This window comes from Natator depressus, chromosome 18, assembly GCF_965152275.1.
Source record: "Natator depressus isolate rNatDep1 chromosome 18, rNatDep2.hap1, whole genome shotgun sequence".
NCBI classification, from domain to species: Eukaryota; Metazoa; Chordata; order Testudines; family Cheloniidae; genus Natator; species Natator depressus.
The window spans coordinates 8623987-8641443 of NC_134251.1; the positions used below are offsets into that span (position 1 = coordinate 8623987).

The following is a 17457-nucleotide window of genomic DNA, read 5'->3' on the forward strand; positions in this document are numbered from 1 at the left end:
TCTTCAACCACAGAATTCCTGGAAAAAAAGTCTTTTTACACAAAAAATGTCACACTTAAAAAAAAATTATTATTTTTTTTTAAAATGACCTACTTTATGAATGTGAGAATAAAAAAATATTTAAGTTGAGAAATCCAAAGCTTTATGAAGTGTTTGAAGTTTGTGTGGGTGGACACATAGGATGGAAACTTGTTTAAGGAACTCTAGAGAGTAAAAGCTTGGCAGAACAAAGCTATAACTTCAAGAGAGTTGGGTTGGGGAGGAAGTTTCCCTTCTCCCCAATAGCACACCCTAAAAAAAAGGGGACAGACTTATCACTTTATTTTACCATTAAAGACCAGATTATTAATGATGTTGTTTGGTGGCATTGGAAAGCTCTTTCCACAACACTTGGTATGAATTTTGGACTATACACTGGTAAAGTGAGTTTCCATCACACTGCAATGAAAACAAGCTATGGCTCTCAATTTCACTAGAACCAAGTCACATCCATAAAAACACTTGAGCATTTTCCAGTGGGTAATCTAGTGCCAAAGACAGCGGGTGGGTTTTTGTATCTGGCTCATGACTTTTGCAGCACAACATTAAGCCACAAAACCCAATGCCAAGTACCAATACCATTTGTTTATGAAAACCATTTTAAAATGTTAAGTGGTGCTTTAGACTGGATTTGGTAAAGTGACACTGTTCACTTTGATTTTTTCTAGATATTTATATAGATGCTTCTTGCAATTGCAGAGTGTAACAGGAACAGCTGGTCAGCACCTAGAAGTGAGTCTAAGTCTCTTGATATAGATAGAGGAAAGAGTCCTATTGTCTCCCAAAAATGCTTTTGAGCATTTGTCTACAAGCATTAAAATCACCACCAAAAGGGCTGCTGTTTTCTGGCAGCTCTAATGGGTGACTGAATACCACGGGGAGGTCAATGGAGGAGCCTATTTGAAGGCAGAAGTTTAACTGGCTGGTCGGACACATGACAGCACAATTTTCATCATGTACCTCCCCCACCCAAAACCAAATGTTCACTTGCATTTTTGCTTTTTAAGTATAAAGAAAATGGCCAGTTTCAGCAAGTCCATTATTCAAACTGACTACATATTACTAGCTCATGGATGGAAAAAGATTTTAAGGCTACAGAAAGCGCTCAGTTTTGTCATCAGGTAATTTCACCGTTGACCTTCTCCCCATCCCAGATTTACAGCAGCAAGAAAATACAGAATACTGTTCAACAATAAAACAAAAGGCATGAGAATGCACAGGACAGTTTGATATGGGAAAAACGAGCAGGAAATAATGCTTTTTACTGGCTCAATTAGAGACTATTCAAAATTCTTTTATTCCTTTCCCCTCATCTCACACACAATCAGGAACGTGGCCATATTAAGTTCTTTAAGGACGTTCCCTGAATACAAGAAAAAATAAGATGTGTATGTCCTCAGTCCAGTTTAATGAACACATCCCAAAATATGCCTGCGGATTCTGTACAGGTATTTTACAGAAATTATTTCCAGCACACACAGGTGCAACAGTCCTATGAGCAAGCATACCAATAAAATTAGGTATGTGTAACTTCCATGCCAGTTACACTTAACTGCACATCTGGACTGCGGCTGGATGACAAACTGCAAGGAGAGCTATGAAGACTAATAATGCTGCATGTTAGGACAACAGTGTTCAAAACAATGGAGCAGCTAAAAGTCAGAAGCGGCTTAGAATCCTGGCGTTTGTGGCTTTCAATACATTACCATTGTCAAAAATGACATTCCCCATTTAAAAGAGGCAAAGAGTCCTGGGGCACCTTATAGACTAACAGACTTATCGGAGCATAAGTTTTCGTGGGTGATGTCGGATGTATGTAGTGGAATTTTCCCAAACATTCAACTGTACTTAGTGATTGAAATGTCATGACCAAAACCTCTTTGAGAAGTCACCAGCAAACTACCATTAGCCTCCAACACAAAAAACTAAGTCACCTTGTAACACCATGGTCTATCTCCAGTTACAGAAAAAGCTCATTAAACCACAGGAGGCAGAGACCTGCTTGCAAGCCTTTCACCTATACTCAGTGTGACCAACAGCAGGCCATTCTGTAGAGAGCCCGCTGCATATTTAATGAAGTCGCAGACAAGTTTTACATTCTGCAAACTACAATTGCTCACACATGCTGTTCCAAAATAAACTAGAATGTCAGTCTCTTAAGAGGCAAACTGCAGAGGTACACAAAGGAGTCCTAGACTCGTTTAAACAAGTAGTTCAGCACCTAGACGTACATAATGACAGGTTTCAGAGTCACAGCCGTGTTAGTCTGTATCCGCAAAAAGAAAAGGAGGACTTGTGGCACCTTAGAGACTAACCAATTTATTTGAACATAAGCTTTCGTGAGCTACAGCTCACTTCATCGAATGCATCTGATGAAGTGAGCTGTAGCTCACGAAAGCTTATGCTCTAATAAACTGGTTAGTCTCTAAGGTGCCACAAGTCCTCCTTTTCTTTAGACGTACATAGTTACAGAAAGGGTCCTAGTGGAGGCAGTGCCATAATCAGGACGGGGTGAGTGGGGCAGCTGTCTGGGCGCAAAGCTGGGAGGATGGAAAAATAGTTCGGGAACACAAACATGCTTGTTTGCCTTAGGCACTAAAATGCCTAATTACAGCTCTGGGTGTAGGTCCCAAAATCTAAATACAGGTAAGTGCCTTCCTTCCCTTCCTTCAGGGAAATTATCACAAATACAGTACAGGGGTAAACAGCTTCAGATAGCAGTCTTGTGACAAACTACAGCAAGATACGCTGAGTTACAGGTCTGCAATACGTTGATAGGAATTAGATCTTGAAGGCTCTCAAACAATTTACACCTTTACAAACTAGGCTGGAGAACTCTGAAGCACTACTGGCTACTCCACCTGCTGTTTGGGTGTGAATCTAGGAAGTGCAAGACAAGTCACCCTGCTGCTTTAAGGAAAGATGCAATAAACCTAGAGTTAAGCCTCCTTAAATTCACCAGTCATTCACCTTTACTTATCTACACAGAACAATCTCTGTATTTCAACTTACCGCTTGGGAACATGTTATTTTTATTTGAAGCATAAAACTGAATATTAAAATATATTTGGCAGAAAAGATGGGAGGCCTAAAATAAACTATTTCTTGTGCATGAGGCATTAAATGTACTGAAATCATGCTTGGCACAGATATTGTATGGCATATTAATTCATACATCAAGTTTACTCTAGCCAGTCAGGTTACAAGAAGGACTATTATTCACTGATGAGTTAGCCTTTTAAGTAGGGTTGCCAACTTTCTAATTGCTGAAAACCAAACTCCCCTCTCCCCCACCTCTTCCCCAGGCCCTTCCCCCATCGCTCACCCTCTCACCCCCGCTCCCTCTGCTCCAAGGCTGCAGCCTGACACCAAGCCTGCCTGCCCACGAGATGCAGATAGGAGACCGCCCTAGCTGAGTAGGGGCTGACATGGGTTGATGGCTTTATGCCACCTCCTCCCCCTGCCCCCCCCCCGTAGTAACTGAACTTTTGGTGTCAGGTCATGCCGGACACTGCTAGGGGTCCCCTTTTTGACCAGACTTTCTGGTTGAAAACCGGTCACCTGGAAACCCTACCTCACAGTCTGATACCAACTTATTCATTAAAAGCACAGCATACTTTTAAAACGCTGTGGGAGAGCTTTCAGAGGTGCAAATGGCAGTGTAGTACTCAACCTAAACTGAAAGTATCCTCCACCACTTTCTAGGTTCCTGCCTCCACCACTTTCTAGGCTCCCCAGTCTGGATCATAACCATCAGATAGTCCAAAGGCCACTTTCAGATCTAGTTCCTTTTTACTGTGTACAGACCTGTAGCTCAGTGTACCTTGACTTTCAAATGGATTAGGAACCGGACATCTGTGCCTTTGAAAATCTCCCCTTGTACTTTTAAGAATAAACTGCTCTATTCTGAGCATACATGTATATTCTCTAACCCAGATTCAGATGTTCAGCAATAAGACAAACAGCTATGTGAGCCAGCAAGTTTATCCTTAATCAGTCTCACTATCTTGTTCTGATGCATCTGTCTGGCCAAACGTTGTCTTGAAGGGGGTGTCAAGAGCTTTGGAATTATCAAACGACCAGCTGCACCTACAAATGTATGGCGATAAGCACTCTAAAGTGGCTCAAGAACAGGGACCTAGCAGTATTAAGGGGTAAGAGTCACTAAACTTCTAAGCTTGGGTTTTCAAAAGAGCCTAGGGGAGTCTGGAATTCTGATGGACCTCAGGCACCCAACTCCCTGAGGCTCTTTTTAAAATCCCAGCCACACAGACGGTAAAGCTGTAATGTTCAACAGGCAGCATGGTCTTTTGCAAATTAAGTTTGTCTTAAGGAATCAAAATTTTTGTAACAATCATAAAATTAGAAAAAGTAAGTGCCGTTTCAGATGGAGTTCAGTAAAATATTTGATTTTGTGCTACAAATTCTTACTTCAAAAATCATTTCAGATTGGTTTGGACAGGAACATGTGGCTCAAGAATTGGCAAAGAGCATATACAGTACAGATAACCGTGATTTAAGAAAGTATCTAATGGCATATGCACAGACTGGTATTAGGTCACTTCTTAGGTAGTGTTAGTGTCTTATTAACGATTAGCACATTAATATGTACACAGATTCTGCGGAACAGAGAGCAGTTCAAAACACCAGCCAGAAATAAGCCTATTGTTAGAAAAACTGATGGGTTCTTTCTCTGAATTCTAAGAGTGATGAGAGGCTGGAAGCATTCATTTGCTTAGGGGAAAAGTAAATACACACATCTTGATTAAGAGGGTGACTGTTGGGGCATGAGGGGAAGAGGATATAAAATAATCCATAAATAACTGAAGATTGACATACCAGAGAAAGGATTTCAGTGTGATAATGAGCGTAGCCAGTAAGAACTGGAGAAAGTTAAATAGAAAATTTAGTGTGAATATTACAAAAAAGACTTCCTGATAGTGAAGTAGGACACTATAAAATGGTTTCCTAAGGAAGTAGCAGAACTTTCATTGCTTCAGACACTGAAACCTACGCTAGCAACATGTGCTGTGAGGCCAATGCTGCATCAGCAGGGATGACCTAACAGGACTTCTCCAATTCTTGTGTTCAGATTTTAAGACACTAAGGGAACCCAAGGGAGAGAACAACTCTGATGAGCATGGTCAGAATGCTCAAAAGTGCTTTAGAAGGAATTCTGCATATAGATGCACCAAAAATGAAGCACTGCAAAAGAATCAGGTCAACAGCAACTGAACGATGTTTCCCAGTATGCTCATCTTGCTTTCCTCTCTCACCCCTTTTAAAAACTCATCCCAGCCTGCATAATTACACAGACTAGTGCAAAGCTGTCTCTTATTAGGCTTTGAGCTGGCTAAAAGCAAGTTAAGGAAGGGACCCTGATTCGGCCCTAACTGCATGCTCTCTGAAGAGTTTGCTGGCATAACTGTCCTGTTTTTAATTCTGTAAGCATCTGAACATTAAAGTGACTAGCATTTTGGTGATTTAAGCTGGTCTTATGAGATGTCATCTTGTACTTATCAGTCGGACCCAGAGGCAAGACTCATGGGTGACATAATCCTGATGTCACACCCTATTGTGCAAAGCCCCAGCCAGCAGTGGGATAGAAAATCTCAGGTTTCCTTAGTGCTGGGATGCATAACAAACACATCTGGATTCAATCTGCAGAGCCCTCACTGTGAAAGCCACAGTAACTATCATGCCTGAAGAGAAAGCCATCACAAAGGGCTAGTAAGCATTAATGAGGAACAGTGAGCTAATGGTAATAAAGTTACTTCAAAGCTTTCCATGGTTTTTAGTTTGGGAAAACTAGGTTTACATCTAAACACAGACAGAGCTCTTACATAAAGAGCTCACAGCTGCCTAATCACTTCAAGAGCTGAAAATTACACTGCAGGCTGGAGAAATCTGAGCTTCAGTGATTGTACCCCCCCACCTCCAGTGCACAGTACTGGTGGTTGATGTAAAAACTAAATACTAATTATGTCTCCAACACATGGTATACTCTATTTCCTTAGTGGAATCAGGATTGCTCCTCATACAGGAAACTCAGCTGGTTAAGCACACATGTAAAAATGTTGCAAGTGGTGGCATATTAGTATTTCTTTCTGGTAGCACCCAGAATGCATTAAGTATTTTCATTCAACAAGTTTCCCAATAGGCTTTACAACAGAGCAGTGCCTTTAGAAGGCACTAACTTAGTAGCAGCACTGCAAATGAGCTCATATAGGGGTAACATGGAAAAAGGCACAGCCATGTATGTGTGAAAAGCTGACCAAGTAGGTTCACAAGGGCTGGCAATATTCCCTCTGATTTTTTATATCCATGTGCAGAATGAATTTCATTATGTGCACCAATAGGGAGGTGATGTGTGACCAAGGGGTTCGGAATGTGGGAGGGGGCTCAGGGCTGGGGCAAAGGGGGGGGGGGCTGGGGATGAGGAGTTTGGGGTGCAGGAGGGGGCTCGGGCAGAGAGTTGAGGCGAGGCAGGGTGAGGCCTCTGGCTGAGGGCTCTGGGGTGGAGCCAGGGATGAGAGATTTGGGGTGCAGGCTGCCCTGGGGCTTTGACAGGGAGAAAGATGCCTCTCCCTGCCTGCGCGGCCCTCCATAGCCTGCTGTGCAGCTATACAGCCGTGCAGCTTAGAGGGAACTTAGGGCTGGCACCATCAGTAGAACAAAGTGGGTGTAGAAAAGCGGGATAAGATAAATGTGTATGAGAAGCAATGGGAAGAGTTTTGAGGACGTTTACAAGAAACTTGTATAAAGCCAGTGTAGAGATTTAGAGAGAGGAGCTGATACACACAGTCAAACAACAAGGAGAACTATTATTTGACTTCAGCAAATGAAGTCTGTACAATACAAAGTGATTAAAACGATAGGCAAAAAGAGGCTGACACTGTTGACTCTAAAAAGAACGGTACGATATCAGCTTACCTAGGTCAATGGGGTTTCATTGCTATTTCTGACCAACAATCACCTCAATCCATCTACTAGGAGTCTTATATCTATGTAAAATCATATGTATAGGGGAACTTGGTTGTAACACTTCTTCCTCAAGCTGGAAGGACAAGAGTAGTGGGCACTTCACTTGGGCCACGTCTACTATACTGAGGGCCTCTGTAAATCCATGATCTAAGATCTCTATGGCAGCAGTATCGGCAGCAGCACAGTTAATACAAACTGAATGCTTGAATAACTTACTCCATTTTGGACACTAACCAAGCCTGCAATTCAACAGGATAGCGGGCGCTATGAAGTGTTACTCAGCCAGTGCATTTTCAGAAATGAGATGATTAAGACTATGAGAACACTTTGTGATCTTCAAGTTGTCACAAACAAGGACTTAACAGATCCTATTTAACCCAAGACCGACCAAAGAGGTTCCCTAAAATGGAACGTCAACATTTAAACTTCTCCCATGTTACTGAACTAGCCAAAGGCTGCCAAGACTCATCTTCCTGAAATCATTTTCTAAAAAAAGCCAGACAAGAGGCATCTTTCCACAGGGAAGTTATTTTAATTCACTTCAGAAGCCTCTTCTTCCTAACAATAAGGGATGATTAGATTACTTAAAGCATTGATTATCTCCAACCCTAAACAAAGGAACGTGGAATGTAAAATAGTTACAGTACATTTATCCAGACTCACTGGTCCTCATTATGCTTTGATTTCAATCAATTACACATATGCCCGTTAAAGGCAATAAATTACAACCACGTGTTTGAAGGAACATTCTTCTCAGTTTGGGAAGTGGAGAGTCAAGGATTTAACCGAATTGGGTGAGATGCTAGACTGCATATGGGAGTAATAAACTAATGAACAAGAGGATATTAGGGCATTAGCTTTAGGCAGTATAAGTGTTAAATCTGGCAGCAAGAGATCAAAATTAAAGTTACCATTTCAGCAAAAGGTCTGCGTTTCTGTGAAATACATGGTTTTAAGATTATTAATTGTATGGTATGTATCTGCTAGGGATTGAATTAATACCAAGTTTACTTCTTCAGACTCAAGTTGAATTCACTTCTGGTTTCCACAAGTGTTAACCCAACCCTACCTGCCTGGCAAAGTGTTCTCTTTTCCCCCCTTGGTTTCTCCCGGATTTTATAGATTTGTGAAATTAACATGCACCAACAACTGTCTGAAGAGTCCTGTGAGAATTTAAATTAAAATCAAATGGAACGGGGTAAGGTCATAACTGGCAAGGAGAGAGGAGTTTAGCACGGCTGAATGAAGTAATGATACGCAGTTATGAAGGATTAAACAGGAATAAGAAGGCTTACTGACAGAAAAACTGGGAGACTGTTTCACAACAAGGGATATGGGGCAATCCGTGGAATTATTTAAAACTAGATTGGACAGGGCACCAGGTATACATGGTAATGAACAATTCTGCGGCGGCTACATAGACTGAATATTCTGCAACCTCGTAGTATCTTAATGCTCAAGATTCTACTATTCTAAGCAATTCTATATGATTTTGTAATACAAGCTTTATCCAACATGTTTTCAGATTAAAGTGCTGACATCAAATGAATGGCCAATAAGTAGTCTACGGAAGACCAAAATTTAAGACTCTGACACTAGTGAACAAATATGAACAGATTATTTATATAAAGCCCTAACACTGTTTTCCTGAAGCACTTCCCAAACAGTATCACCACTTGCTACATAGGTTCTGATGGTTCATTCATGTAGGTGACTTGTTCCGCACCTGCATATAAAAGGTTAGAACAGTATTCTAGAGGATCTAAGGTGTAGGCTGAGCAGTTCTGGTGCCGAGAACCTTAGGAGCAGCCAATTCTTTGAACAAAGTCTGAGCTGAACTTCATGCAGTATTACTGTTAATTTAAATTAATAAAAACCAAACCCCAGGAAAGGGGAGAGTCTGAACTCTACATCCTGTTGCCTGTATTTGAAAAAGAACCTGCTCACAAAAGCACTCAATTCTTCAAGAGATGCATATATTTCTCTTCCACCCCAAGAAATGATACTGGAATAATCTGTCCGAAATCTTTTAAAACCAGGAAATAAAGCATATGCCATATGGAACGAACTCTGAGAACCAAGGTCTTAGCATTACTTTGGGCCTGGTCAAGAAGAGCTTTGCTTTTATCCAACCTATTATTCTTGCCTGCAATCTCCCAGACTGACTGGTGTGCAGTCAAGCCTATTACATTGTCTGACAGCAATAATTCCAGACAACTGCTTACTAATGATACAACTTCAAAATCAGATTATTCGAAGATGACAGATCTAATCCAGAATTCAAATTCAGAAAGCACTAGGAGAAGACAATATGGTTCCCAATTTTAAATTATCATTCAACATCAGAGAGAGAGCTCTACAAGATTCTTCTAATCTGTGCTTCTTGGTATGCTAGCAGCATCTCTGGTGGGATTTGCAATATAAGTAGTTTTGCTGTTTTAAGTCATCTACACAATTGATCTATGTTGTCATGATGAACAAGTGCATTGCAGCATCTTACTGTCATTAAGGGCTATGACAAATGACCAAACAACTTACATTACCTTGAGAACTGTGAGCAAGAGGTACCTAAAACTAATGAGCAAAGGAAAGTGCGGGAGTTAAGATAAAGCAACAAAGCCCCAAAGTGCTTGTGCAAACCCCAAGATGAACCCTCACTATGGAAGACATTTAACTGCCTGGGGAAATATATACTAGAGCCTGGAGTTCTCATTAAAATTCTTCTCTCAATTTTTTTTTTTTTTAAACTTCAGAAATTATACTTGATGTTTAAATTTTATATTAGCTGTTGGTAATATGTCTGTTATCCCTCTGGCATAAACATAACAGCACAACTGTTTCAGGCTGCACTTTCAAGTACTGCATATAAAATATCCTCTAAACTGGAGGAAGAGGGAGATGTTTACCCTTGCCTGTTGAATGACTGTTGCAATACACTCAGCCTCTGCTCTAGCAATCCCAGAGGCATTGCTGTCATCAAGGAAGTTCTGGGGTTCCCTTCTCATCATCTGCAATGCAGAAGACAAGCATAACAGTGCAAGCAACGCAAGATACCTTCACAAGTGTGGTTTGTTTTGTTTTTTGTTTTTAAGTTTGCCACACAAAGCGTGGCTAAAAGTTGTATCACTTGAACAGAGAACCTGTCTGTTCAATGTGACTGACATTCTGAAGCGGTGAAAATGAGTTTCTAGAGTATCATTCAAAGCGTTTTTGTATATTTCCTGCAACTTGAAAAGTATTACTAAGGTGTGGTTCCTTTAGAACATGAATTTCCCCTTTTTTTTCCCCCCACACGCAAGAGAGGCTGTGTCACTTCAATATAAGACAGCACTAAGACAGTCAGCAGCCTATTCCGGTTTCTAGGTTAACACACAATAATTCCAAACCTGGTTTGAGACATTTTACAGTGCTGGGAGGGATCTGCCTTTTACTGGGAATGTATAACCACACTGGCCCAGTGTATTGAATTGCTGCACCATTCAGGCCTTGACCAGCGCCACAAAAAAGCACTGCCAAACCAGAGGGACCAGTGACACCTTCAGTCAGGTACTTCAAGAATCAGAGCTACTTCTGGTTTTCTCATACGTGTGCAGCATTTTTTCCCCCCAGCTATAGCAGACCATCAGAATTGCATCACCGCGTCCTATCATATTGCTTTCCCCTTTCAGCTCTCCCCACACTTAAATTCCCATGATTTCAGCAGCTGTTACAGTGGTAACTGCTGGAGTCAGAAGCAGTATTTATTCTATCTGAAAGCTTGAAATCCCGAGTTTTCCAGTAGTATGTATTGTTCACATCAGCTGTTAAAGTCATATGCAACTGAAGAAAGACAAGAGGCTGTTTTTTAAAAAGCTCCAGTCAATCTGCCATGACTAGGAACATGTTGGCAGGACCTGTTTGGTGGCCAGCAGGATCCGTGAACGCTGATCAGAAATATTAATTTTTAGTTATGCATTTTTTAAAGTCAGAGCAATCGTGGATTGCTAACAGCCAAACCCAGCTGTGTGTTTAAGGAAAATTCAGACTCAAGGACTACTGTAAGAAACTACCTATGCTGTTGACATCTCTCCATGCCTGCTTCAGCTAAAAAAACAACAATTCCAATTTCAGGCATAATGAACATTTACAATGGTCATGTTTCCCGGTCCCTGTTTGAAAATTCTCCCTAGGCATAAAGGAATTTTTGCATAATTCAGGAAAACAGAAGCCATACTTTTCTTCCATCAGTGCACTTCTGAGATGATCATAAAGTTCCAAAAAGAGTCCGGCCTTCACAGCCACTCTTATTTAGTCTGACTGCTCTGCATGTCAGTGTGTAGTGTCTCAGTCGTTTCTGACTGATGACATAAGAAAGAAGTCTGCGTAAGGAATGCCTCACACATCCCCTCTAATAACGAAGCCTCTCTAAAAGTTGGCCTGCCAAACTGAAAGATTAACTTTGAATGCAATTTCCTTTCATCAATTTTTTTACTTCTGTAGATTATGTTGTACCACACTCCAAACCTGTTGCAGGACGGTTCACCTAAATAGTAAAGAAATCTGTGTTGTGTGTTGCTTCCTGCAGATTAAACTTGTTTTGAAAGGTAGTAGTAAATCCATCTGATGAGACAAGGGTACAATTAGGACCACCTTAGTTCCACAGACCAATTCATTTTTATCTTTTTAGGATCTGGTCAGCGACTAGAGACTTCTCTTTGCTGGAAAAACATGGGGATTCTATTCTCAGTGGAGTGCTAGAGTCCTTAAATATTGTAGTAAGTAATTAACAGCATCTATTTTCAACAATGTTAACAGTCACAACTTGCTTTCATATCAAGTTAAGTGTAGTAATAAAACTAGGCATGCAGTTACAGTTTTAATCTTGGCTGCTGGGATGCATAGCTGACATACCTTCACCAACTCAAGCAGTAAAATTCTTGAAGTTTTTTTTTTTTTAATTAAATATACAGGAAGAGAAATGTGGTTAGATATTTCCAATTTCATGCGCATATTGAATACTCCCTGTAAAAGAGCATGATTGGCCTCAGTTTCCCCATATGAATGATGGGCATGACATTTCGTGATGTATACTTAAATCCAATACTAGCTAGTCAAACTGTAACAGCTGTGTTACATCGTGTTATTTCCCGAGCGTGACTATGATTGGGTATCATTGCATTTAACCTGCAGCACTGCAATATGCCATGGAACTAGCTAACTAAAATGATTAGTTGAATCAGTGGGGATAATCCCAAGCATCCAATAATGAGAGCTGTTCAGACTTGATAATCTATGTTTAAAATAACTAAAAACATTCTCCTCCCTTCAAACTTAAACCACAGGGGGCAGAGATACATTTTCCGTGCAATGTCGTTCCAATGGACAATTAATTCAAAGACTTTGGTATCACAAATTACTCCAGTGTTCTTCACGGTTATGCTCTCAGAGTCCTCTTGATGAATAAAGAGTTTGATAGGTCACACTTACCTAAATAGCACCGTATACACAGATACAGCATAATAAGTGCAGACTTTTATGATCTTTCATTTTAACTGCGTACAGTCATGGCCTACATAGTGCATTACAGGAAGCACAGATAGCAACATCTATAGTTAAGGCTTCCCAGTACTTCCCATTATAAGACCCTACTTTCACTTGCTAATAACTTACCAAACTAACCTTTCTGCCTGAAGTTTCACATGCAAAGTGGTTTGTCTCAAGCAGATAGTGTTTATTTTAAGTTTCAGAAAAAAATGGTTTAGCCATTTCCAAGAACAAAATTAGGGAAAAATACATGGCTTTACCCACATTAAAAAAATTTTTTTGCAACCATTATGTTTGAGAAACTAGCACTACAATACTTTAGAGCAGGAACTTGAAATTTGGAAGGGGTTTGCCTGTATGTCAGGGATGTGCCCTTTGTTATCCCTCTAGAAAAAGGCCCCAACTTGCACAGATAATAAGCCTCAGAAAATTTTCAGTTTGCACATGCTCAGCAAAGACTTGTTAAGGAGTTTGGCAGCTAAATTCTCTGAAGATATCCTCCAAGCTCGCTGGAGGGGCTGAGAGCAGGACTTTTGCTGCAACTGTTGCTCTCAGCTACTGAGGATCGCTCTGGTGCTGGGGTAATAGAAATGAGAGCAATGAGCGTGCTCTCAATGCTTCCCCTACTGCCACCCAGGCAGACTGGAATGCAGAGGGGACAAGAATTTGAGCAGGGGGGGCAGCAATAGAGGAAGTAGACTAGGACCAGGAGTTTAGGAGACAGGGATGTAGATTAGGACTGGCTGGGCAAAGAATGAGGGGAAACTGGCCAATGTGGGGAAGGGGCAACAGAGATCAGACAAGGACACAGGGAGAGGAAAATAGTTTGTGATCACGTAATTAAAGATTGTATCATAACGCACAAGGGGACTGAATTTAAGTTGCACGGTCAACCTTAATTCTGGCATTTCCTAACTTTTGAGTGCTTAACTTTGTAACTTTAACATTCTTTTGATATGTGTGTGTAATATAAAAGTGTTACAAAACATGAAGTCAAAACACAGATTTAAGAATCTCAGTGGTATTCTACAGAAGGCTACCCTTTTTAAAAAGCATCAAGATTTAATATTTTGCCAGAGAAACATTGATAGCAGGTCAGATGAACAAAAGAAAGGAAGTGGTCAAGAACTAAAAATCTTTACTTTTTGCCTGAATTTGTTAGTGCCTGAGTAGTCTAAATATTAACCATGGTAAGTAACTAAGGCTGTGTTTTTATCACTGGCTTCTGGTAACACGTGCATAAGTCATTGACATTTGCTCACATACTTTTTATAGTAGTTAGAAATCTCCAATAACATAGCATTTATATTTCAGTCTACTATCTATGCGTGCACCGTGAAATTAATAGAATTACTATTTACATCCCAGCAGTGACTAAGAGACCATGGACTATACAAACCCCTTGCTAAATCTGATAATAAATCAGGCCCTATGATGAAAGGGGAGTTAAAACCCAGTCCAGCCTCAGCTTTCAAAACAGTTATTCAGTAAGGAAAGCGATTTAGAAATGTTGCCACTAAAACCTTAGAGAGACTGTCAATTTACTACTGCTAAACTGTCCCCCGACAATAGTTTTTCTACATATGATCTGGTAATTCCCACTTTCCAGGCACGTGGAATGAAAAGTAATGGAGAATTAGCCAGTCTAGCCTGCTGGAGTCCAGAAAACAGGGCATTCTACTTTGTTTCAAAGTTTTTAATGGAATTCTGTCTCTACTGATGCAAAAAAGGAGCACCTGACCCCGTTTGGATACAAGTCTTACTGAATGATCCTTGCACAAACAGCAAAGTTTAAAAAAAAAAAACCCCACACAACTGAATATATTTCAGTATGCCTGCAAATATTGTTTTACAAATGGATGTACAAGTCACTTCAAGTCTCTTTAAAATTTACTCTCTGCTGTTGGGATTGTTTTTTTTCCAGAGGACTCAGTTTTGGAGGGCTGGGAGAAAGAGGAAGAACAGATGGCTTAAGACTGAACCTGGTCAAGACAAATAAGAACACAGGTCATTCCAGGGCAGGACTGCAGTTAGAAAAAGAAATGCAGGTGTGCCAGGAAAGAATTCTGCCCCCGTATCCCCTTCAGAGCTTGGCTTCAGTAACAGTTGAAATGTTTGATCACTCCTTACTCTACTAATGTTACAAATGGATAAAATATATCGACAGTCAATAAGCCTTTGTGTGCCCTTCTACCTTCAATACACACTCTCAAAGGCTGCTAGTGAACGTATTTCCTAGACTCAAGATATGTAAATGATGGAAGCAAAGAAAGCAGAGGGTTCTACATGGTAGAATTGACCTACAAGTCTCTGTACTGGTCAAAGGCATTGTTGGCTTCCACCTCCAGCTTGCGCAGGCGAGCGGATGGCATGGCACCGTCTTCTAGAGGAGGATCGTATTTGTTACTCCATGGTGATCTGTGGGGAGGCAAAGAGGGGAAGAAAAAAAAGAAACTTAGACAATCAAGTCAACTCTGAAAGGCTTTGAGAAGTGTAGGCTCAAACCACAGATGTTTGAACTTGCAACAAGAACCATTAATCTGTCAGAACTGGATCATAAACAGCCATTTCTGAACATTGATAGAAAGGGGACCCAGATTCCTAAATCTTGTTTATCGCTTCTAACTTTTCCTATGGATCACCTCTTATGTTACCAGTATATGTGCAGTCATGTCTGGGGCTTGGTTTGTTTTTTCAAGTATGAGTAATTTTCAGTAGTGGCTCTTTGGAAGTGTGTGTGTTTATTTGGGAGTTTTTGTACACCATGAGATTTGTCAGGATTTGAGTCAATATTATAGCCTACAAATAAGATTCACGTTCTCTTCCACTAACTGGTTTTATAAAACACACTACTATTTTTGTGCAACCATCAGGAAAACATTTAAACATTAAGCAAGAATTAACAGGATTTGTAAAACTGCAGGTTTTTTAATGAATTTCTGCAGGTGGCAGAGATTGCGTGCTCTCAGTGAAATGCTTGGTATTAAAGGGTTGATGGAGCCTTGTGCCTGCCTCTGAGAATTTCAGAATTCCCATTTTATAAGCCCACATTCTCCTTTGCATTTCCCCTGTGAACAATCAAGCTGCGTATAACCATTGCTAGTTTAAAAAGGTATCCCTAGCCTTTGCAAAAGGTGCTTTTTAAAAATGCTCCAGCCTGCTAACACACATCAGATTTAATGTAGTCCATACGCAAGGTCCTTTTCCTTCAGTAACTGCCATTTGTTATTAATTTCTCTAAGAGGTGTCTAGCTTGACATCTGTTTAACGCAAAGCACAAAGAATAGTCTGTTCCCCTCTGGCCTCTGCTTCCACCACATTTCACTCCCCTCCTACTCCTCTCTGCTGGATTTGGCTCAACAGGTGAGACACTAGGAAGAGTCAAGTCATTGTGTCACATCCAGCCACAGAAAGACTTTTCAGGCAGCAATTTCCCATTTAAAAAAAAAGAAAACTCAGCTGCTTTAGTGAATGTTACAAGACTGTATTACTTGTTTACCAGATAATTCTGTCAAGTCAGAAAGATTAAATACACAAAACAAGCATTCCCCACCCCCGAAAGCGCAGGCCTTGCGGCATTCATAAGTGAAACAGATGCACACGTAAGACAGTACAAATACAGATCTAAAATCTCAAAACCAGACAACATCAGAGAGTTGCAAACAGGACATCAGCCTCTATCATGCACCCTCTGGAGGAATGAATAAAATAGAACCTGCACCCAGTGCAACCTGCAAGTATTCCATACAGTCTGCAGCATTCATATAATATATATATGCTGTTTGTTCATAGTTGCAGCCTCTGTTCCTAAACGCTGCCCCCGCCCATCTTTTTTTCAAAGCACATAAGTCCTGAAAAGTAAGTTGTCTTTCTGCAGTTCCAGATGACATTTTGCTACTCCCCCAGGTGAAAGGGAACCAGTGATCAGGAAACCAGTGTTGACGAGACACGTCCCTGCAGCCCCCTCCTCTCCAACAATCAATTATGCATTACTTAACATGGACACTGAACACCTTTTCCCATCAACAGTTGTTTCGCCCTTCATAACAGACTGGATCAAATATTCCAGTTTCCAAACAATTGTTTATTGGGTGAAAAGAGGTCAGGTGATCACCGGTGAGGTGGACAAATGTTTTACTAGGACCAGCTGTGAGAATTAGGTCCTCAGAGCCCTAGGAACATGTGGAAAGCAGCTACTGCAGAAGTGAACATGGTAAAATGCTGGCTGACTTATAATCTGAAACCTAACAAATTTATAGACTCAATCAAGGAAGGTTAGTGAAATGGTTCTCGGGTGGTGACTTTGTGGGGAGGTTGATCAATTTTTCTTGGGTTATCACTGGGTTATTTGATTTGATCTGGGATAACTGATGGGTCTTTATTTATAAAGGATTATCAAAGGCATCCAAAGAAGTAGGTGGGCATTCTTAAGACACTGCTAAAAACTCAAATATACTGGGTAAAACTACTAAACAAGATAGCATTTCTGAGTTTGTCTGCTATACACTTCTGAAGAGAAGCATAGTTCTGACATCCAAAAGTTCCAACTGAAGTGAAACATTCCTCAAATCAGCAGAAAGTATCCAAGTGTAAAAGACAGCAGTGCTCTGAACAAAATCTAATATGCAATTAACCTATCCAAGCAGGTTCATATGGCTACTCCTTCAGTTTTTATAGGAAGTTTTCTTACCACACCAGCTATTTACACAAAATGTATAGTTATTCCAAACAAAAACCCAACCATCTACTCTTCAGGCTACAAAACCTGGAACTATGTACTTACCATACCATCTCCTTCATTCACATACAGAATGTTCTTACTATGGTGTCTCCCAGCATTTTGACTTCTCTTTTCCCCACATTTATTAAACATACTGATTAATCTAGCTTTAATATAGCAACAATATACAA

The 17457-nt window shown here is 40.5% G+C and overlaps 1 protein-coding gene across 2 annotated transcripts in view; it reads right to left on the bottom strand.

Moving 5' to 3' along the window:
• Positions 1 to 17457, bottom strand: part of CAPZB (capping actin protein of muscle Z-line subunit beta) — a 109900-nt gene that overhangs the window by 24744 nt on the left and 67699 nt on the right. For both annotated transcript variants that reach the window (XM_074933933.1, XM_074933934.1), the window contains exon 4: positions 14851 to 14964. In XM_074933933.1, the coding sequence (XP_074790034.1) occupies positions 14851 to 14964 (114 nt within the window). The remainder of the gene's footprint in view (positions 1 to 14850; positions 14965 to 17457) is intronic.